The 22,045-nt window shown below is 37.1% G+C and overlaps 1 protein-coding gene and 1 non-coding gene across 3 annotated transcripts in view; both read left to right on the top strand.

Moving 5' to 3' along the window:
* SMURF2 (SMAD specific E3 ubiquitin protein ligase 2) overlaps positions 1–22,045 on the top strand; it is a 110,737-nt gene that overhangs the window by 82,131 nt on the left and 6,561 nt on the right. For both annotated transcript variants that reach the window (XM_061144406.1, XM_061144405.1), the window contains exons 7-15: positions 14–97; positions 2,367–2,569; positions 4,844–4,928; positions 8,958–9,116; positions 13,945–14,137; positions 15,383–15,486; positions 17,764–17,878; positions 19,617–19,795; positions 20,623–20,760. In XM_061144406.1, the coding sequence (XP_061000389.1) occupies positions 14–97; positions 2,367–2,569; positions 4,844–4,928; positions 8,958–9,116; positions 13,945–14,137; positions 15,383–15,486; positions 17,764–17,878; positions 19,617–19,795; positions 20,623–20,760 (1,260 nt within the window). The remainder of the gene's footprint in view (positions 1–13; positions 98–2,366; positions 2,570–4,843; positions 4,929–8,957; positions 9,117–13,944; positions 14,138–15,382; positions 15,487–17,763; positions 17,879–19,616; positions 19,796–20,622; positions 20,761–22,045) is intronic.
* LOC133058019 (U6 spliceosomal RNA) lies at positions 6,142–6,248 on the top strand. Its single transcript, XR_009693145.1, has one exon. It is a non-coding gene; the product is annotated as a U6 spliceosomal RNA (small nuclear RNA).

Genomic DNA, 22,045 nt, shown 5'->3' with positions numbered 1-22,045 from the left:
ATTTTTATTTAAGCTGGGAAGAAAGGCGAACTGCCTCTGGAAGAATCCAGTACCTAAACCACATAACAAGAACTACGCAATGGGAACGCCCAACACGGTGAGAACATATGAGTCTCTTTCCAGAGTCTATGCTATTCACCCTCCTGAAGTCACCCTCTGTTTATATGTCAGCTTTACCAGATTTCTTTTCTTGGTGTAAACTGCTCTAGATCAGTAGATCTTATAGCAGATGCCTTTATTATTTTTAATAAAGAGTGCTTAGCAGGTTATCCTGTTATTGTAGCTCCATGACCTGTGATGGTATTGAGTAAATATTTATTAAATGAGCTAAATGAATACCTTGAGAAGTCATCTTACTCCTGCGACTCTTAAATTTTTTGAGTCCATTATTGAATGGCTGTAACAAAATATGTGTACAGGGATCACCGTTTATTCAGTCATGTCAAGGGATGATTATATGTGTCCAGTAAGGTCTGTGATCAAGAGAAGAACCAGATGGCTTGAGACCATCTGGAGAGGCCCTTGACTTAGAGTAGGAGGTAAGGGAATGGTAGAACTTGGAAAGTTCTGAAGGAGGAGAATCTCTGAACTAAAAATCCTAAAGAATATGAAGATTTAGCCAAGTAAGGGGGAACAGGATGAAAAGTGTTCAGGACACTGGTGACAGCTATCATTGAATTTACTAAATTGTTGTATGCTAGGCTCTGTGCTATAACAATGAATAATGCAGAAAGGCCTTCCTGGAGCTTAATGTGTGAAGACAGGGGGATACAAGGTAGTTTTTGGAAGCTTCAAGGAAAGCTCTTTAAGTAACTGCAAATGAATAGGATAAATGGCTGGATTTCATTTTTTACTTTTCAAAATAAGGAAGTTTATTTGCCACCTGTACTTACTCAGTGCTTGCTTTGCTCCCCCTACTGTTTTTTTTCTCCCTGAACAGGAATGACCCCAGACATAGAACATCAAATGCTTCTCATTAGCTATACCTATACCTACTTTCATTTATTGGGATTAAATTGCTTAACTCATTGAGTCACTAAGTCTCTATTACACTGGGATTCTTGGATGAAAGCCTAGCTTACGTTGCCATTTTAAAAAATGCTTATTTGAGAGTTTATTTCTAGTATTAACCTGCCAAGGATTATATTGAAGTCAGAAGAACCTATTTTTATCACATCTCAGTGTAAATAAATGTGTGCTTGTGTCAGTGTTTTAGTGAAGTCCCTTTCCTCCTCATTTAACTGATAAAATTGACTTTAATTTTCACATGTATAAAGTTGATTGTACATGTTAGTTTAAAAATTAACTCTTGATTATCCTCTTAGTTTGGTTGACCTAGAAGAGACTGGAAGCTCTTTGAAGTGACAAACTATCTTCCTTCCTTTATTCATTCAGTATTTATTGAACTACTTCTCTTAAATATATGCTGAGTACTGTTCTAGGTACGGGAATATGTGTAGTGGGTAACTAGGCAGACTCTGTTCTCTCAATAAATATTCTAGTGGGAGAAGACGGGCAGAAACAGGGTTGCAAATGAGGAAAATAGCAGAATTAACTGCTCTGCTGAGGAAGTAAGGTGATGTACTATCAAATGCCTGGGTGAGTAGATCTGAAGGTCAGGAATGACTTCTTAGAGGCAGCATTTAAGCTTAAGCTGTGATTTGAATGACAAAAAAGAGTCTGGCCTAGAGAAAATAGGAGAAAAACTCATCCTAAATAGGAGGAAGGGCTACTCTGGCACTGAAGGTAGAACAGCCATGCAAGCTTGAGGAGGAGGAAGAGGGTTAGTGTGGCAGAGGCAGCATGGGAGAAGGGTGGAAATGCAAGTCTGAGGTGGCCTGTAGCTGAGCCAAGTAGGGCTTTGTGTGCTCGTACACACATCTGCAGATATATGTGGATTTCATATAAAGTGTAATTAAGATCAATAAGGGCTTCCCTTGTAGCTCAGATGGTGAAGAATCTGCCTGCAGTTCAGGAGACCTGGGTTCGATTCCTGGGTCAGGAAGAGCCCCTGGAGGAAGAAATCGCAACCCACTCCGGTATTCTTGCCTGGAGAATCCCAAGGACAGAGAAGCTTGGTGGGCTACAGTACATGGGGTCGCAACGAGTGGGACAAGACTGAGTGACTGAACCACCACCACCAAAGTGATTTTAACCCGTAATTGATAATCTGCTTATTACCTGGGTTTCTTTCGTGCTTTGTGACTTCTGGTTTGCTTTTATTTAGAGTTTCTTGAAGTCATCATGTTTGTATTAATCATTCCATTTTCTTGGAATGTAGTGTACTGTAGTACACATTGTCTATAAAACTCTACTTCTGATATCTGAGTTGAGTAAGGTTTTTTTTCCTTGTTACTTTTTGATAGACCGGCATCTGAATATTCTAGTCCCGGCAGACCTCTTAGCTGCTTTGTTGATGAGAATACTCCAATTAGTGGAACAAATGGTGCAACGTGTGGACAGTCTTCAGATCCCAGACTGGCAGAGAGAAGAGTCAGGTCACAACGACATAGAAATTACATGAGCAGGACACATTTACATACTCCTCCAGACCTACCAGAAGGCTATGGTATGACAACTACCAGAGGAAAAATAAAGTGTGTTTTATTGACTTAAGCTTGCTAAGAAAGCCAGCAAATCAGCTTTTAAAGTAGTCATTAATCTGGGTTTAGGAATTCTGCATGAAAATAAAAGTAAATGTAAAACTCCCCAACTCTGATAAGTCTCTGAAGTGATAGAAGACTAACAACAGTTTGACTTTGGGCTCGTCATTTAACCTCAGCCCTTTGCTCCATTGCAGTGGAATGAGATGAACAGTACCTCTCCTTTCACAAAGGTATTGTGAGGCGCACATGAAACAGCATGAGACTGTTTTGTACACAGGCACTGTCAAAAGTGAGATGCTAGTGTTCTTGATAATGGCAGTCTGAAATCAGAACTGTAATGTAATTTTCTAGACTTATATATTTAGAAATAATTTAAATAGCATATTTGTGATGGTATTTATATATTATATTTGTACTGTCTATAGTTTGGGGTTATCTGAGTGATTGGGTTATTATAAATGATTTAGTCACTTCTATGTTTGTGTAAACATATAATCTTATGTAGTTTCCTAAATTTTAGAATTCCATGTGAAAGAGGACCTGAGTCTTCTTGTAGCTGAGGACAGAACTTCCTAAATAAATCGCATCTTGTGAACTCTTGTAGTATGAACTCAACTGTACTCTCTTGTTAAAAACTTAACCAAATTACTCACACCCTTGCCCTTTTCACAGCCTCTAGATAAGCTCTCATGGGCTGGTCATGACACCTAGTGACCAACATTGGGAATTGCCTGATCTAACTTACTTTTACTCTAGAATATTTCTAAAACTTAAATGCATCATTCTGACTTTATTAAATACTTTAACTCTTTAATAAAAAAAAATTTTTTTTCCCCATTAATTGTGTGAGGCCATACAGGTTAACTTAAAGCACAGTGATTAGAGCTTGGAACTTGGAAAATAGGCAGACCTGGGTTTAAATCCTGTCTTTGCCACATGTTATTAATAGTTGTTTGACTTTGGGGACATTATTTAACCTCTCTGAGCCTCTGGTTTTATCTTATATAAAAAGGGGGAAATATTAGTACCAACCCTGTAGGTTTGTTGTAAGAAATAAATGAAATTTCATGAGAAATTAAAATTAGTAAAATTTAGCAGTCATTATTAATGTTCAGACATTACAATCTAGTATTGCCTGCCATTCCTCTTTGAGATTATAAGGCAAGCGGCTTGGAGTGGGGGTAGTCATACTTTATACTTGTGTGATTTCAATTAAAAAATTTTTTTGTACAACTGAAACATAGGAGTAAAAAGTGAGTTCCAAGGCTGAAATTATTGCAGCTGTCATGCAGAGCCAGTTTTAAACATTTTTGCATTTATAATTTTAAAAGTTTAACATTTAAATTGATTTTCATTACAAGTTTGTGAACAAATGTATACTAATAAGTATTAGCAATAGTTTTATTGTTTCATATATTGGAATTTTTCATTAGATTTTTTTTTTAAGTAGTTCTGTTGCTGGAAAGCATAAATAAATAAAAGACTGAAAACCACCATTGAAGAAACCCCATTAGAGAAACCCTTGCACAGATTCCTTCTCTTTTCTGGCTTCCTCACTCTCTTCCCAAGGGCTTTGACTTAATTTTACCTGTGACTTCTTTCTCTCTAGTAGGCACACTTGCCTTTAGTCTTTCTCTTTCTAACTTGATTATTTTTCAGTTGTTGCCTATTTTTGACTATAGGGTATCTCTCTCGTATTCCATTGTTTTTGCTTCTGTTGGAGTCCAAGTGTAGACTTGAGAATACACTTCTCTCAGGGAAAGAAAAAAATACAAGTTTTGATATAAAATTAGGCATTATTTAAAAAGCATTCCCAGCCTGTTAACTCTCTGAAAGTTTCTACAAATCCCCTGAGAATCTCCTCAGAGTCTGCTGGCCTCTTCCCCTGAGCCCTTCTGTTCCCCTTAGTCTCTACATTTAAGACAAATAAAAGATAATTTCATGTTTGTTTCATTTAATTGTTGGTACTATAACAGTCTTGTTTTCTATTTTCCATTGCAACATGTTTAATATTTGGGCCATGTTTTAGATAGCTGGCCTGTGACCCTCAGCATCATTTATAAGATTGTTTCCAGGAAGAAATGTGTTCTGAGTTCAGAACAAGTAAGGCAATTCCTTTGTAATAAAATGGATTGGTAATTTGGAAATTTTACCTATTCATGTCCTAGTGTTTATAGCTGTCTTTGATTTGGATATTCTGAGTATGTCTTTATCATTAGTGTTTCTTAATTTTACAGAACAGAGGACAACGCAACAAGGGCAGGTGTATTTCTTACATACTCAGACTGGCGTGAGCACGTGGCATGATCCAAGAGTGCCTAGGTAAGAACATATTCTGAATACCCTTCATACCACTGAATATCCATTTCACTGAGGATTTATTTGATTATTTGATCTTTAACTCCTTAAAATAGTAAAAGTTTGGCTCTTTCAGATCATTTTTTCAGTTTGACATTTGGTTGAAAGTTCTTACTTCTCTGCAGGCCTATCCCAGTGCCCTACCCCCCCAACCAGTCCCTGGTTCCTTTCCTCCTCCCCCTTGAAAAAACCAAGGCAGAAACATGAGTCTTTTAAGAGTTTGAAAAATGACCTGGGGAAAACATGGAAACCTTACAAAAACATTTTTCTTAAGGGTAGTAAATTGATATTTTTATTTCTGGTTAGTTTTTTTTTTTAAGGTTTGTTTATTTTAGCTTTATATAAGTATAATCAATCTTCAGGTTTTAAAGTAGAAGCAAAATAACCCAATTAAAAGAAATTAAATTTATTTTAAATGCCATATTTGTATATTTGAACTGCAGGCATTGTTGAATGCATTTACCAACCAAAATGTCAGCTATCTTTTAACTTCAAGAAGGTGACATGATACAAAATCAATTTAGTAGTTTAACGTAATTTCTAGTACATTTTAGTATCAAATAATGCATTTTAAGGCACTAGCTATTTGAATTATTTTCTAATGAACAGATGGAGAGTGCCAAGCAGTCTAGTTGAAGCTGCAAAAAAAAAGACTGAGTTCTAAGTGAGTTTCTAAATCAACTTTGTAAGCTGCACATAGACCTTTGTAAGATGAGGATATTTTATATATTAAATAGAACATTCTTCTCTGAAAAAAAAGAAGTCCCATGGAGAGTCAGATCTTTTTCTGCATAAAGTTTGTACTCAGAGCTCTGTCAAGAGTCATGTTTTTGAATGAAAAACAGATGTGATTAGCTGATTTTGGATGGCTTTGATACTCTATTTATTTATAAATAAAGCTATTATAATGAAAATGTTTTGCTTTCTTTTTTTTTTTTTTTGCCTTGCTTTGCGGCTTGTGGGATCTTAGTTTCCCTACCAGGGATTGATCCTGTGCCCCAACAGTGAAAACTGCCTAAGCAGCCAGGGAGTTCGCAAAGTGTTTTACTTTGTGATAGAGCTTAATTAGAATCTTTTGAGAGTGGCAGCCAAGGAAATGTGTTATCATTGATGATTGTGTCAAGGTGGCCATTTCTCTGTGTTCATGACATAAGCTGTTGATTTAAAAAAAAAAATAGTGCTCGCTTCGGCAGCACATATACTAAAATTGGAACAATACAGAGAAGATTAGCATGGCCCCTGCGCAAGGATGACACGCAAATTCGTGAAGCGTTCCATATTTTTAAAAAAAGAAGGAAGAAAAAAAAAAATAGTGGAGAGGAAATTTTTGTTTTATTAATAAGCTCACTGAAAAAAATCCAAGTGCCTAATTTTTAGAAATAAGAGTTTTGTTACATAAGTAAGTTGTGAAAAGAAGTGCTTTGGGTTCTGTTTATCAAGTTGAAGGTCAATATTGAACTTTTCTATAAAATTAAAGTCTTTGTAAGGAAATGTTTAGAAGAAAAATGATTCTTAAAAAAACTAAATAATTTACAGTAGTGTGAAAGTTGATCTTGAGTTGCCTGTTGAAAGAGTAGTATGTTAAGCCGGCATCAGAAGTTGGATTTGAGAGAGATTTTGGCACCACAGTTGACAATATGTTCTTATTCCTAAGGAAACAGTCAGGTTTTCATTAATGAGTAAGGGGTTTCTATAAGGATTTAAGAATATTTCATACTGAGTACTGAATAATAACTTTAAGAAATAATGCTCTGGATTATGTGTTTCTTTTCTTTAGTCTTTATGCTCCAAAGTGTTATCTTAAAATATATATCTTTTGTTTGGGGAGTTCCTTTAATAAATAAGTCTTTTGTATGGAGGATCTTTTATCGAAGCAGACTACAAATATTTGGTTTCTATTAAAATATTATTACTAGTCAAAGACATTATAAAATAGTGTAACTCAGACACTTTTAAGACTAGCTTTATTTAAAGATACCCAGTAAACTTAGATTTACCTGAGAAGTCCCATTTCAGAATGTTTTGTATTTCCCTTTAAAATAATGATTAATGATGCTTTGTTATTCACTCTGTGGCATACCAACTATGTAGTCTTGATTCCATACCATCTTCCTTTAATCACGTCTCAGTTCCACATAGTGTGTTTACAGTTTACCGCTGCTTACCAATTCTTTAGAGTTCTCCCATGTATGACTGTAAATCTATAAAATTCTGAATAAAATGATACAAGGTCAAATGCTGCATTATAGCAAAAGAATTATTCATTCTTTGAAGTAATTGCCTTTCATTTCTAAAAGTTCCATTAAAAACTTATCTGTTCATTCTTAATCTCTGAGTGATAGTTTGTTTCTGTAATTGTTCCCTTTTATTATTTTTTTCTAACATTGCATATCATAGCTATTCTTTTTGATCTCTGATAGTACTTGGGGATCTAATTCCGTGGTTTTGTTTCTGCTGACTCTCAGTCACCATGAATTCCTTTCTGAAGTGTTTGGTGATCTTTGATTGTGAGTTTGATTTTAATTGGTTGGAGTTCTGTGACCCTAAAGTGAGAATTGAGGAATTTTTCCTGGAATCACTTCATCTTGCCTTTGAGTTCTCAGTGGGGAAGTTCCAGATTTCCTTTTCCAACCTTGCTGCTGGCCTGAGGCTGAGTTTACCAGTTAATCACTGCTCTCTGGCAGCCCCCCACTCTACCTGTCTGCCTCTCATGTACCAGCTCCAGCTCAATTCACTTAAAAAAAAAAATTTGAGGAGGATTCTTGGAACTTTTCCCCTTGCCTCTTTTGAAGATTAGCAGTGTCTCAAAATAGTTTCTTCTTGCCAATATTTAGTTGTTCTGAAGCAGAAAAATCTCAGGCTTCTGTAAGGACAAGTCAGAAATCATTGTACAAATCTATGGGTACCCATCATTATATTTGCACTATGGCCAAGAAGAGGAAAACTTTTTTCTAGTTTAACTTTTAAAACATAATTTTGATGAGATTTGTCATTATAATTATTGGCTACAGTTCAAATTTATATTAGATATGCTGCTTTTATTTCATTCTTTAAGGTCCTATAAATCTTGGTCCTGTATAACAGAATGTATGACATAATAACAGGCTTCCCAGGTGCTCAGTGGTGAAGAATCCACCTGCCAGTGAAGAAATGCAGGAGACATGGTTCAGTCCCTGGGTCGGGAAGGTCCCCTGGAGGAGGAAATGGCAACCCACTCCAGTATTCTTGCCTGGATAATCCCATGGACAGAGGAGCCCAGTGGGCTGCAGTCCATGGGGTCACACAGAGTCAGACAAGACTGAGTGAGCATGCATATGATATAAGAACAGGGGTCTTTGCTCCATTAAAAATCTTTTGCTTTTTTTTCACGTAGCAGTAAATCTTTGAACATTCTTCCTAAGGTGTCTTAAACTGATTCTCCATTCACTAGCTTTATAGCTTTTAGAATTCAAAATGGAGCAGTTATCCTTTAAAATGTATGCTGTAGTTATTTTCAGGATCATAATTTTAATAACATGTCCAGTTTTGCTTTACTGAAGAGCTTAAAATTAATCATGGAATGAACATTTACACAGATTTTATGGCATGGTAAAGAAAGAAATAATTGAAGGGAAATTTTAGAAAACATTTAATTCCTTATATCACTGACATTTGGAAAACAATGTTTTTTCAGACAAGTATTGAAGTACAGTTTATGTTGGCAAATGTTGTGATTGCTTTTCTATTAACTTAAAACCTGAATTACATTAAAACCCAGGAATGAACTCACTAAAAATGTAGGCTGTGTGATAAGTTTCTGAGCCATTTATGGATTGGGTTTTGAATAAGCAAGTTTGTTAAACCATTGGGAATTAAAGATTCCAGCTCAACGTCTCAAGTTTCTGAAACAATACATTTTCTCAGACTTCATGGAATTGTTCTGTGTCATTTACACTTGCTTGGCTCAGCAGGCCCAGCAGTGAGGTATTTTTTATTTTATATTTGTTTTTGCAGGGATCTTAGCAACATCAATTGTGAAGAGCTTGGTCCGTTGCCGCCTGGATGGGAGATCCGGAATACAGCAACAGGCAGAGTTTATTTCGTTGACCATAACAACAGAACAACACAGTTTACAGATCCTCGGCTCTCCGCTAACTTGCATTTAGTTTTAAAGTAAGTTTTTAAAATAATACATGTTAAAATATGAATCTCAACAAAAGAAGACTGATAGATGCTTTTTGTAATAAATGTGATAGAATGGCTTCTCTCTTCAGTTACAAATTACTTCTGTTGAACATAATTTTATGGGTATACCAAATGTTACTCTGATGTTTGGATATTTTAATCCCAACTGTGCTTAAGTAGGAACCTGTCCTGAAATGTTAGGAAAAGGGTGTGTGTCAGAGGTTTGTCCCAGCACACCTGCAGAGACAGGCTGCTTTGTGGGGTAGGTGGAGTCCTTCTCCCCTCCACCACCCCCGTCCCCCTCCACCCCCCAAGTGCCCTAGAACTAGCTCTAGGAGAGTTGAATCCATCCCAGAGGACTTTCTGCTGTCAATTTTGTCCTCCAACTTGAATCCTTTTTTCCCCATTTGCAGGACTGAAACAGTCTCTTTCACAAGTCTTTGTGAATAGGCTTGATGTATCCTTTTTTTTTTTTTTTTATTAAAATATAGTTGATTTATAATATGTGTTAGTTTCAGGTGTATAGCAAAGTGACCCAGTTTTATGTATATATTTTTTCCAGATTATTTTCTGCTATAGGTTATTATAAGATACTGAATATAGTTCCTTGAGTTCTGCAGTAGCTCCTTGTTGCTTATCTTTTATGTATAGCAGTTTATATTTGTTTTTCTGTCTGACTTGCTACACTTAGTATGATATTCTCAAGGTCCATCCATGTTGCTGCACATAGCAGTATTTCATTCTTTTTTATGACTGAGTAGTATTTCATTGTGTGTGAGTGAGAGTGTGTGTACTTGGCTTGCTTCCATGTCTTGGCTCTTGTAAATGGTGCTGCTATATACATACATTGGGGTACATGTGTCTTCTTGAATTAGTTTTCATATTTTCCAGATACATGCCCAGGAGTAGGATTGCTAGATCATATGGTAGCTCCATTTTTAGTTTTTTCAAGACCCTCCATACTGTTTTCCATAGTGGCTACACCAGTTTACATTCCCACCAACAGTGTAGGAGGGTTCCCCTTTCTTCCCACACTCTCCAGCATTTATTATTTGTAGACTTTTTTGATGAACTATTTTAAAATTGGCTTTCTTGAAATTTAATTGACACACAGTAAGTCGTACATACTTCCTGTGTACAGTTTGTTTTGACACATTATGTACTGTGAGACCCTCACCTTAATGGAGATAGTGAACATATCCACCGCCCCGAGAGTTTCCTCCTGCCTCTCTAAGCCTCTTGGTGGTCCCCCCTCCCACCCCTTCCCTAGTTTCCTGAGGCTGCCGTAACAAAATACCACACACTAGGTGGTTTAAAACAATATAAGTTCATTCTCTGACAGTTCTGGAGACTGGAGTTCAGAGCCAGGCTGACCCAGGGTTGGTTCCTTCTGGAATCTCGCAAGGAGGATCAGTTCCATGCCCTTCTCCTAGATGCTGTTGGTGCCCGGAAACCTTGCTGTTCCTTGACTTGTGGGAACATTATTCCAGTCTGTTCCTTGTCATCACATGGCCTTCTACAGTCTGGTCTACCCACAAAACATCTGCCACCAAGTGTGGGAGTTTTTTCCTCAAACATTCCAGTTCTCCCCATCTACGGACTTGAATTCAGTCTAATGCCACCCACAGTTAGCATCAGGCCTCACAGGTGAAGGGCTCAGTTTCAACAAGGCCTCCCATATTTCTTGCCAGCTGGCTATAAGTCAAGGCGTCCTCATGACTCTCGGGTTCAACAGTTTGCTAGAATGGCTCACAGAATTCAGGGAAATTATTTCCTTACTATCAGCAGTTGTTTGTAAAGGGTGTAACTTGGGAACAGCCAAATGGAAGAAAGGCATAGGACACGGTCGGGGCTGGGGACTACATGGAGCTTCGGTGTATTCTTCTGCAAGGTGCTTCATCCTCTGGGTATCTGCAGTGTGTTCATCAACCCAGCTTTCGGAACACCAGTGTTCAGGGGTTTTTATGGAGATGTTATCACATAGGAGTGATTGATCATTAACTCAGTCTCCAGTTCCTCTCCCCCCTCCCCAGAGGCTGGGGAGATGGCGCTGAAAGTTCTAGGCATCTCATCAAGCCGTGGTCTCTCCTGCAACCAGGCCCCATCCTGCAACTACATAACAGTCACCTCACTGAAACAAAAATGCTCCAAAACCCAGGAAATTCTAAGGGACTTAGGAGCTTCTGTGTCTTGTACCAGGGACAAAGACCAAATATTGGAACAGAGTACACTTTTCTTGTCACCTCTGCCACTCAGGAAATTTCAGGCATTTTAGGAGTTCTGTGTCAGTAACTGGGGACAAAGACCAAAGTGTATTTCTTACTATCAGCTTCTCCCCTATATTCTGGATCCAAATTTACCTCTCCGTATAAGAACACCAATCTGTTGGGTTTAGGGCCACCCTCATCTAGTGTGACATTTAACTTGAGTGTCTGCAAAGACCCCGTGTCCAAGTAAGGTCACAGTCAGAGGGGCCTTCAGCTCATTTACTTAGACACAGTTCAGTCCACACCGCATTTTCAGCCAACCACCCATTTGCTTTCTATCACTATACATTGCAGTTTTTAGAGTTCTGGATAAGTGCATTCATACAGTATGTACTCCCTTTTGTTTGCTTTCTTTTACCCAGCGTAATTATTTGAGATTCATCTCTGTTGTTGCCTGTATAGTTAATTTCTTTTCATTCCATTGTGTGGCTAGACCTCAATTTATGAATCTGTTTACCTGCTGATGAATATTTGGATTGTTTCAGTTTGGGGCTGTGACTAAACTGTTATGAACATTTATGTTAAGTCTTTCTGTGGACATACGCTCTCACTTCTCTTCGATAAATAAACACCTAGGCTGCATCATATGACAGATTAGTGTTTAACTTTTGAAGAGACTGCCAGATTGTTTTTCGAAGTGATTGTGCCATTTGACATTCCCACTGGCAGTGTGTGAGAGTTGTGGTTGCTCTTGCTAACACTTGGTATGGTTAATCTTAATTTTAGACATTATAATAGATGTGTAGTTGGTATCTCATTAAGTTTTTTTAATTAATTTTTTTAATTGAAGGATAATTGCTTTACAGAATTCTCATTAAGTTTTAATTTGCTTTTCTGTAGTGACTAGTGATGTTGAGCATCTTTTCATGGGCTTATTTCCATCTGTATATCTTCTTTGGTGAAATTTTTTGCCTCCTTTTTTTAAAAAAAAGAGTTTTTTTGTTTTGAGTTTTGAGAATTCTTTAGATGCTTGAAATACAAGTTTTATGTCAGCTATAAGCTTTAGAAAGATTTTCTCCTAGACCATGACTTGTCTTTACATTTTTTTAACGGTGTCTTTTGAAGAATGTAAAGGTTCTTTGAATTTAAGTGATGTTCATTTTATCCATTTGTTTTTCTATGGATTGTGCTTTGGCACCTACGACTTTTGGCTTTAGGTTTTACATTGAAGTCTCTGATCCACTTTGAATTAAAGTTTTGTATCTTTAACTTCATATACCCAAGTTCTTTTTTTGGGATAGGATTAATACCGTTGTTTAAAGAGTATTTTTAATATATTCTGTTTTGACTTATACATGTGTATGTATACAAAAAACACCTTTATTACAGTGCTTATGAGAATAAATGGTGATTTGTCATTTTCATCAAAGCTGCATTTTTTTTGATAGTTATGTGTTCTAGGTATAAATTTGGGCCTTTACCTATTGAATCATTATATGTAGAGTAAGTTTGGGTCATTTGTTAGAGAACTGAAAGTTATTTTTATTTTCTCATAGCTACCATTGTCCTTTTCTCTTAGGTTAGAAGATTTTACTCTTGTCTGTTGTGTGTGAAATTAGATTCCAACTGAATCATTCAGCATTTGCATAGACATTAACAGTGAATTACCTGACTTCTTATTTCCTGACAGTTTACTGAAATTAACTCATTCATTATATCATAAGATTCTTTAAACAATTCTTAGATGCAGCTTACAGTATTTTTGTCAGGAGAATAAATATATCTCTAGGCAATGTGCCTTCTAAAAATTATGTTTCTGCTGTACGTGGGAGATTATTTTTGTGTATTTGTGGTAAACTATATATGCAGTTAGAAGTCACTTTAGCATAAGAGACAATGTAAATGTACTTAATGCCAGTGACTATAATACTCAGAAATGGTTGAAACAGTAAATTTTATGTGATGTATATTTTACCAGAGTAAAAATAAAAGTAAGGACCTCCTTAGTGGTCCAGTGGTTAAGATTTCATGCTTCCACTGCAGGGGACACAGGTTCGATCCCTGGTTAAGGAACTAAGGTCCTGCATGTCACGCTGCATGGCCCAAAAAAAAGGAAAGAAAAGAAAAATAGTCACTTTATAAAGCATTTAAACTTGTTTGTAAAGTGCTCCTTTCTCTGTGACTTCCCTCATTCCTGTGGTCTAGACTGTAGCGTGCATAGGAGAAGGGGTCCTGCCAAACTGCCAGTTCCAGCTGTTTGTCTCTTTCTGAGAGACAGACTGTAGATAACAGGCACAGGGTTTGGCATATGCCTGAATTTTGCCGTGAGAGCTGGTAAACTTGAGTGGAGGAAAATGGAAACAGTACTTGAGAAAGTTGCTCTCAGCAGCTGTATAAAGGTCTTTGGATAAAACTCTTGATTGTCCACTTCCATAAATTCTAAGAAATAAACTTTGGAGCCAGTTTATTGTTGTCAAAAATGTCAAGCTAAGACTAAAACAAGGCCTCGAAATAATATAGATAGACTTGGTTTAGCATGCAATGCTATTTTAAATGTATAATTGCAATCTTTTAAAAAAAATTCTTTACTCATATTTATTTCCTTTTAGTCGGCAGAACCAGTTGAAAGACCAGCAACAGCAGGTGGTGTCGTTGTGCCCTGATGACACAGAGTGTCTGACAGTCCCACGGTACAAGCGAGACCTAGTTCAGAAACTAAAGATTCTGCGGCAGGAACTTTCCCAGCAACAGCCTCAGGCTGGCCATTGCCGCATTGAGGTTTCCAGGGAAGAGATTTTTGAGGTAAACTTGCAAGTCTGATTTTAAAATAGAGAAAATTTAAATTTCTGTGATTAACTTGTTTTCCAAGTATATATTGGAGGTACTCATAATCTCTTTAAGGGCTTCCCTGGTAGCTCAGACGGTAAAGAATCCGCCTGCAATGTGGGAGACCTGGGTTTGATCCCTGGGTTGGGAAGATCCCCTGGAGAAGGGAGTGGTTACCAGTATTCTTGCTTAGAGAATTCCATGGACAGAGGAGCCTTGCAGGCTACAGTCCATGGGGTCGCAAAGAGTCAGACACGAGTGAGCGACTTTCACTTTAATCTCTTTAAAATGGGAGAATTTTCATTAATTTCTCTTTTTACTTGTGGGGAGTAAAGGCAGTAGTATTGGAGAGATTTAATACATAAGATAAACATTTGAATGGGATGAAGTGTAAGAGGTTCTGATGGGTGCAGCTTGGTCCCTGCATTGCAGATACTCATTTGTTCATGAATTTTAAAAGACCACAGATATTATCCATCCCTTATTTTCTAATTCTTCCAAAAGGTAAGGGACTCTTAAATCAAAAAATCGTTTTGTCCAATTACTGTTGGACTGCTTCCTTAATTTATTGAAAATCTTCCTTTCTGGTATGTCCTTTTATCTCTGGATTTTATAGCTCTAATGGCAGCTTCAATGTTCTTACATAGTAAGTGGCAGAGGTCCCAGGCAGGGCTTTCCCACTTATTAGAGGGTTCCAGGGCAAGAGATGTTTGGGGTCTTCATAATCCTTCTCCCAAAGGATGAACTTTTTTCTCTCAGAACAGTTCTGAACAGTTCTGACCTTGTTTGTACTCAGTCATTTGTAATTTTAAAATAATGTAAAGTTGTCAGTTTTGTGAGGATCACATTAACAATTACTTACGTTCTTTGAAACTTTGTTTCTTACCTTTCTGCTGGAATCTGTCGCCTGGATTAGGTCAACTAACTTAAAAATGTGGTACTTCTGTCAGATTGTGTTTTTTAATATGAGTGGTATCATTGCTATAGTTCATAGGACTTAAGTACAGAGTCTTGCATTTAGTAGGCTTTTAATTGATTTCAGTAGTATTAAACTCTGTTTTAAGCTCCATGAGGTTCCAAACACTTGGAGTTGATCCATTGATTTGATTGTTGAACACATTCCACTTTATTTAAATAAACATGTAGGTGGAATAGGAAGGAGAGTTTAAATAGCAGGTTAAAAACACCTACTAATAATAGTATACTAAACATTTTTTTCAGGAATCATATCGACAAGTCATGAAAATGAGACCAAAAGATCTCTGGAAGCGATTAATGATAAAATTTCGTGGAGAAGAAGGCCTTGACTACGGAGGGGTTGCCAGGTAAAGACATACTCGTCAGTAAATGACATATAGATCCTTATATTTGCAGATTAGATACTCTCTGTGGTGTAACCTTCTCATTGGTATTTATTTTCTAACATCATGTTACCTAATGTTTGCAGTATGGAGGATACCCTAGTAGATGCATTCATAATGAGGTTATTTAGTATGGCACTGCTGCCAGTAAAGTATTTTGAACTTGCTAGTGGATCATGTCGTCCAGTGAGACTTTCTCTGAAAACTAGCTGCAACCCTGTGTGGACTGTTGGTAGGGCCTACAGGCCTGATATTTTCTCCGTTTCTCTCCTTCAGTACGTGCTGTTCCCTCTGCTTTACATTGTCAGGAATAATCTTGAGATTTTAATGACGTGTATTCTAAACTGAATACTGTTTCCCTTTGCTTCCATTGCCATGCTTTTTAACCTTGTTAAAGGAATGTTTGTGTCGGGAAGTATGTGTGTATATCATAAATCCTCCATAGAATATTTCAGTACATTGAATATGATGTTTCTGCTGCATTCATACATCAAGTATTTTTTTTCCAGGTGTGGGAATTCACTATATATAAATGCAGCAGAAACATTATAGCTTCTTTGTTAAAACATTTTAAGGACCATCATGATAATTCTGTCTCCCCTAATCTAAATCCAGCCTAAATTAAATTTGTGTTTCTACCAGGTCCCATAATTGCTATTTGGCATTACTTGTTTTCACCTGTAAACTTTTTCTGTGACCTTTTTACTTGCAAATGGATAGCTTCTTTAGTTTGGATTTTTAGAATTGATCACTGTGCATGCATGCTCAGTCGTGTCCAGCTCTTTGCAACCCCATGGCCTGTAGCCCGCCAGGCTCCTCTGTCCATGGGGATTTCCCAGGCAAGAATACTGGAGTGGGTTGCCATTTCCTTCTCCAGAGGATCCTCCCGACCCAGGGACTGAACCTGAGTCTCCTGCTTGGCAGGCAGATTCTTTACCACTGAACCACCAGGGAAGCCTTTAAAAAACACATATATGCATAAAAAATATACAAGACATATTAGGTGGGAAGGTTGCCTATTGGAGATCTCACTTTATCTTTTTAATCTCTAGACTTTTCAAGTATTAAGCATAATGATTTGATTTAGATGCCATCAAGTGATAAAACTTTGAAATGTTTTCCTCTAACTATTTTAATAGTGTTTCACTGCATTTCTTAAAATTATATTATTCCTCTGTTTAATCCATAATATCAGAACATATCATTTACATGCCTTTCCTAGCTGAGGAATGACAGGCTTTGAGACTCGGACGTCACCTTAAGTTCTAGACTAGTGATTTTATTTCTGTCTCACCAAGACAAAAAGTGGTCTTTTATACTTTGAAAAATGTAAATGATTTAATAAGTTTAAGGTGATAGAACTGTTTATTATAGGTTTTAAAAACACTGATGTATGCTTGAAACCAAGAAGTGGGATGAAACATCCCCAGAAAGTGCTGGCCTGCCCTTTTATTCCCACTTATACCAAAGGCCTTGGTAGTTTCTCACCACTTACATGTTTATCATGGTTATTGTAGGGTTTACACAAAGCAGATAGTGGAAATGGATAATGAAATTTTCTTACTAAAACCATACCAACAATAATACATGAATTAGTTATATATGAATGTTATATATTGTATAAACTAGTATAAAACTGCCATGATTGGAGACGATCAGGGTGGTATGGATGGGACCACTTGGAGGTTTTGAAATAAAACCATATTCTTCCCTTCATTTTATATTTATTATGGATCACAAATTTGTTTAGCAATTAAAAGTAACAGACCACTGGGCTGCAGCATCTAATGGTACTTCTGGATATTATTATTATGTTCGCTGATGTTAAAATGTCACAAAATTACTCAAAATTGAGTGAGACAGGAGTTCAATATAATAAAACAAGGGTTTTCATTTACTTTGGGTCTTGGTAGATGATTCTTCTTCTTCTTTTTAATTTAATTTTTATTTTTAATTGGAGGATAATTGCTTTACCATGCTGTGTTGGTTTCTGCCATACGTCAACAGAAATCAGCCATAGGTGTTCTGTCTCCTCTTGAACCTCCCTCCCACCCCTCTAGGTGGTCACGGGGCATGGGGTTGAGCTCCATGCGTTGGTATACCTTTTTAAAGTGATATTACATAACTAGTTAGTGCTTTATTTTGTTTTATTAAAAACCTTTGCTAACATTAATTAATAGCATATCTTAGTAAAAGTATATTTATTAACAAAAAATTCCTTTGGCATATCTTGTTTTTTAGGGAGTGGTTATATCTCTTGTCACATGAAATGCTGAATCCTTATTATGGCCTCTTCCAGTATTCAAGAGATGATATCTATACATTGCAGATCAATCCTGATTCTGCAGTTAATCCGGTATGATTGGTGGTTATAATGATATGAACTAACTTATGACCTACAATGTTTTTTCATCTTTAAGTGTCAGTGTAGTTTATGACATAGGTTTGCTGTCCTTGTTCAAGTCACATCCTTGGACTTGGCAAGTCCTCTTTTAAAAAGTTTTCTTAAGTAAATGATTATGAGTGTGTGCAACAGTTGGGCCCAGGGAGGTTTACTGCATCACTGTTTATAGTAGCCCCAACTGGAAATAACATTGCTGTCCATAAGAGGGGTTGATTAAATTATGACATGAAGCAGAACGACATGGTTAAGAGCTTAGACTCTGGAATTAGACATGAGAACATATCCTGGTCCCATTACTAACTAGCTTTGTGACTTTCATTGACTTAAGCCTCAATGATAAAATATAATTTGAACCTGAGAGAAGGGTTGTGACTGTTAAATGTGACTCTGCACAATGCTATATGTTATTAACCCTATTACATATTATTAAGTACTCAACAAGAGTTAGCAGCTGTTACTCAGTTGTTGGTTTTATAGTATTTCTATTATCTTCCCACACAAGGGTATATTATAGAGCCCCTAAAATGATGTTGTGGGATAATGGATAATGATATGTAAAGATAGTATTTGTAATAGGTTTAAAAAAGTTAACAAAATAGAACGATGCAACTTTGGTAAACATATGTATATGTGAGAACATTGAAAAGATCCACAGTGTAATACTTAACAGTGGTTATCTCTTAGTGTTAAGACTATGGGCTTTTATTCCTGGTCTGTATTTTCTAAATAGTAGTGAACAGGTACTACTTTTTTAAAAGAAAAGTGCTATTTGTAAGATAAAAGGGAGGCTTATAGGTGAGCTTAGAGATTGTTAAAGAAGTAAAAGAAGTTTAAAATACAAATATCCAACAGTAATAAAACAATATATCATGGAAGACCAAATCTGTCTAAACATGGTAGGCATGGTAGGTTCCTTGCTAGGTGTTCTTCATAAAGGGGAGATTTTTAGGTGAAAATTCTGCTTGACCAGCTCATTACTGTCACCGTAGCAATGATAGCTCACGTTTGTTAAGCATTTACCATATGCCAGGTCCAGCGCCTTGGGCTTCATCACCTCATGTTACTACCCACAGAGACCCTTTTTAGATGCTATTATTACCCTTATTTTTCCAGATAATGGAAAAGTATCTCTACAGAGGTTAAGTAGTTTGCCCAAGTGTACATAGCTAGTAACTGGTAAAATCAGGACTCTAGTCCAAGTTAGACATGAAGTCTGTGCTCTTAAATCTGTGATGTTTTGAAGTTCAGTTTCTGGTTAGGTCAAGAGAACAGGGAGGTAGAGAATTGAACGCTTTTTTCCTGTGACAGAGCCATCACTATGAGGAGCTCAGCAGGAGATGGGAGGAGAGAGAACAGGATCTGCAGCAGATTTAGTGAGGCTGCAGAGGGACTAGACTTAATTTCTGAGGATAAATTTTACAGAGTGACTGCCCTTTCTTTGTGAGAGGCATTGACTCTGCTTCAATATTTTGTAGCAAAGTATAGTATCTTAAGTGTGCCCTATAGAAACTTTCCCTAGTGAGTATTGAGCCTTGATATGATAGCCTATCCACTTAAATAGTTATAAATTGGAGTATAAGTTGATACTTATTATTTAAAAAATTACTGTTGCTTACATATTTAATTTTTATTAAAAATTCCCTGGATAGTACCTACCTGGAATATTTACATAAAGTCTTTTCAATTTCAGGAACATTTATCATACTTCCACTTTGTTGGACGAATAATGGGGATGGCTGTGTTCCATGGACACTACATTGACGGTGGTTTCACGTTGCCATTCTATAAACAGTTGCTTGGGAAGTCCATTACTTTGGATGACATGGAGCTAGTTGACCCAGATCTTCATAACAGTTTAGTGTGGATACTGTATGTATTGAGTCTTGTTCATTAGAATCTGAGCTCTTAAAAGATACATGTTTCAAAATGGATATACTTTTTTTGAAATATAAAACATGATGCACGGAAAATATTAAGGGTGATCATCTGAGTGATGGGACCATATGAGACTTTTCCTCTTTCTGCTGCTTTTGTGTATTTTTAAAATTCCTAAACTGTAGCAAAAGTGTTATTACTTTAAAAGGGGAAAATGTAGTATACTCTGTTCTTAAAAGCACTTAATGATTTCTTCAACATGATGCATGTTCTGTTTCCATTTTTCATATGTGAGAATAAGGTATTTCTGCTGAAATGATGATGCTGAAACCATACTTTAAAAAGGGTATTTGTAAGAGTCAGCTCTGTTTGTTAGGAGGTCATTCGTTTGTGAAGATACACTGGCCATGCTTGTTTTTACCAGGTTTTTACCAAGTACAAGTTTTTACCAAGTAGCTTTCTCAGTGGGGCTCCTCAGGTGTTTGGTCACTTGGATTACCGAGATTCTGCTAGAACTTCTTACCTGAAAGCCAAACAGAACTGAGGTTTCGCTGTGTAAAACCCAGCTTTCCAGGGCTTCCTCATTACTCAATAAAATGTTCCCAGGGTTTATGAAGGTTAAAGCTCTTTTAACTTTTCTGCCCCCCAACTGGTAGGAACGGTGGCATGAGAACTAGTAAAAAGAACATAGGGTCAGATGTTCCTCTGTTTGTCATGTCGTAAAACTACCTTAGTTTTATTTGTCTCACCAGTTAATACATCTCCGAGATCTGAATTTTAGATTTTCTAGTCAGGTGTCTTTCCCTTTCTTTCCTTTCTAGTGAGAATGATATCACAGGTGTTTTGGACCACACCTTCTGTGTCGAACATAATGCCTATGGTGAAATCATTCAGCATGAACTTAAACCAAATGGCAAGAGTATCCCTGTTACTGAAGAAAATAAAAAAGAATATGTCAGGTAAACACTTGTATCTTTTTAAGCCTGAGACTTGTTTTAATGTTCTAGAATGGTGGTAAGGAAAAACATTGATGCTTAGGTAGTGTTACTTACTGCCACAGAATAGGCCTCTGCAGAATTAAGTGGCTTAAAAACCACCACCATTTTATTATTTCTCATGTTCCCGTGGGTCAGTTATTTGGATCGAGGATAACAGGGGCAGCACACTGCTTCTCCGCATGGTGTCAGCTGGGACGGAAATGTTAAGACGAGCTCTTCACTCACATGTCTGATGTTTCACCCAGGGTGGCTTGGCTGGCTGGGCGCTGGCTGGAGTGGACGCTGGGTCACCATCTGGCTCCTGGTTCGCACTGTTGGCTGGCTCCTCACTTATCCCACGTGGTGTCAGAGGCCTTTCTCTGCAGCACAGTAGCCAGACCTCTTATCGGGTGGCTGGCTTCCCAGAGCACAGGAGGAGGAGTTGTGGGATCTTTTAAAGGCCTAAGCCTGGAACTGGCCAACATCCCCTCTGCTGTATTCTTTTGGTTAAAGCAAGTCACATGCCAGCCCAGGTTCAGTTGAAAGCGGGGCTGTACAAAGGCACGAGCTCCGGGAAACACGTTTGGCGCGCCGCGCGCAGTGCAGCCCCCACAGCTAGATGTGCAGAAGCACTTCCGCGCTGTGTTACTAGGACTTAACCCTGTTTATAAACGAAGATGTTGTGGGTTTATATAAGAAATACGTGTTTTCAATAGAAATATAATTTATGGAAATAGAAATATATTGATATATATTAAATATAAATTAGTGTAAATGTTAAAGAAATACAGATATATATGAGGTGCTACTATATTTCTTATAAAAAAATCAAGAAAATGTTCAAGTTTTGTAAAATCACCTGTTGATTGAGGAATCTAGAAGTATTAAGTGAGATCATTTGGCTCATGGTATGTGAAGTTTTTCTAAGCATTAAACTGTGATAATCAAATTTAGGAGTTTGAACTTCACCATAAGAACACAGAAGCATGCTTGCTGTACTTTTTGCACAGACTATGTCCTCAGGTCTTACTGGCTGAAATGTTTCAGTTCATGGAGGAGGCCCATCAGTCTCACAGCCTGTGAACCCTGGTAGAGCTTTGTTGGAAAACAATTTGAGAACAGCTGCCAAAATGAAAATGCATATGCAGCTCCATTCTTAGGAATCTGTTGTTTGGAAACACATTTGTAATTAAAGAAATATAAGGCTGTTTAAATATTGCTTGTAAAAAAAACCTGAAAACTGCAAAATGTTTGTAGAAGAGAATGA

Source organism: Dama dama, chromosome 5 (genome assembly GCF_033118175.1).
Source record: "Dama dama isolate Ldn47 chromosome 5, ASM3311817v1, whole genome shotgun sequence".
Taxonomy (NCBI): Eukaryota; Metazoa; Chordata; class Mammalia; order Artiodactyla; family Cervidae; genus Dama; species Dama dama.
The sequence above is the reverse complement of the archived record's forward strand: the minus strand, read 5'-3'. Positions and strand labels throughout refer to the sequence as shown.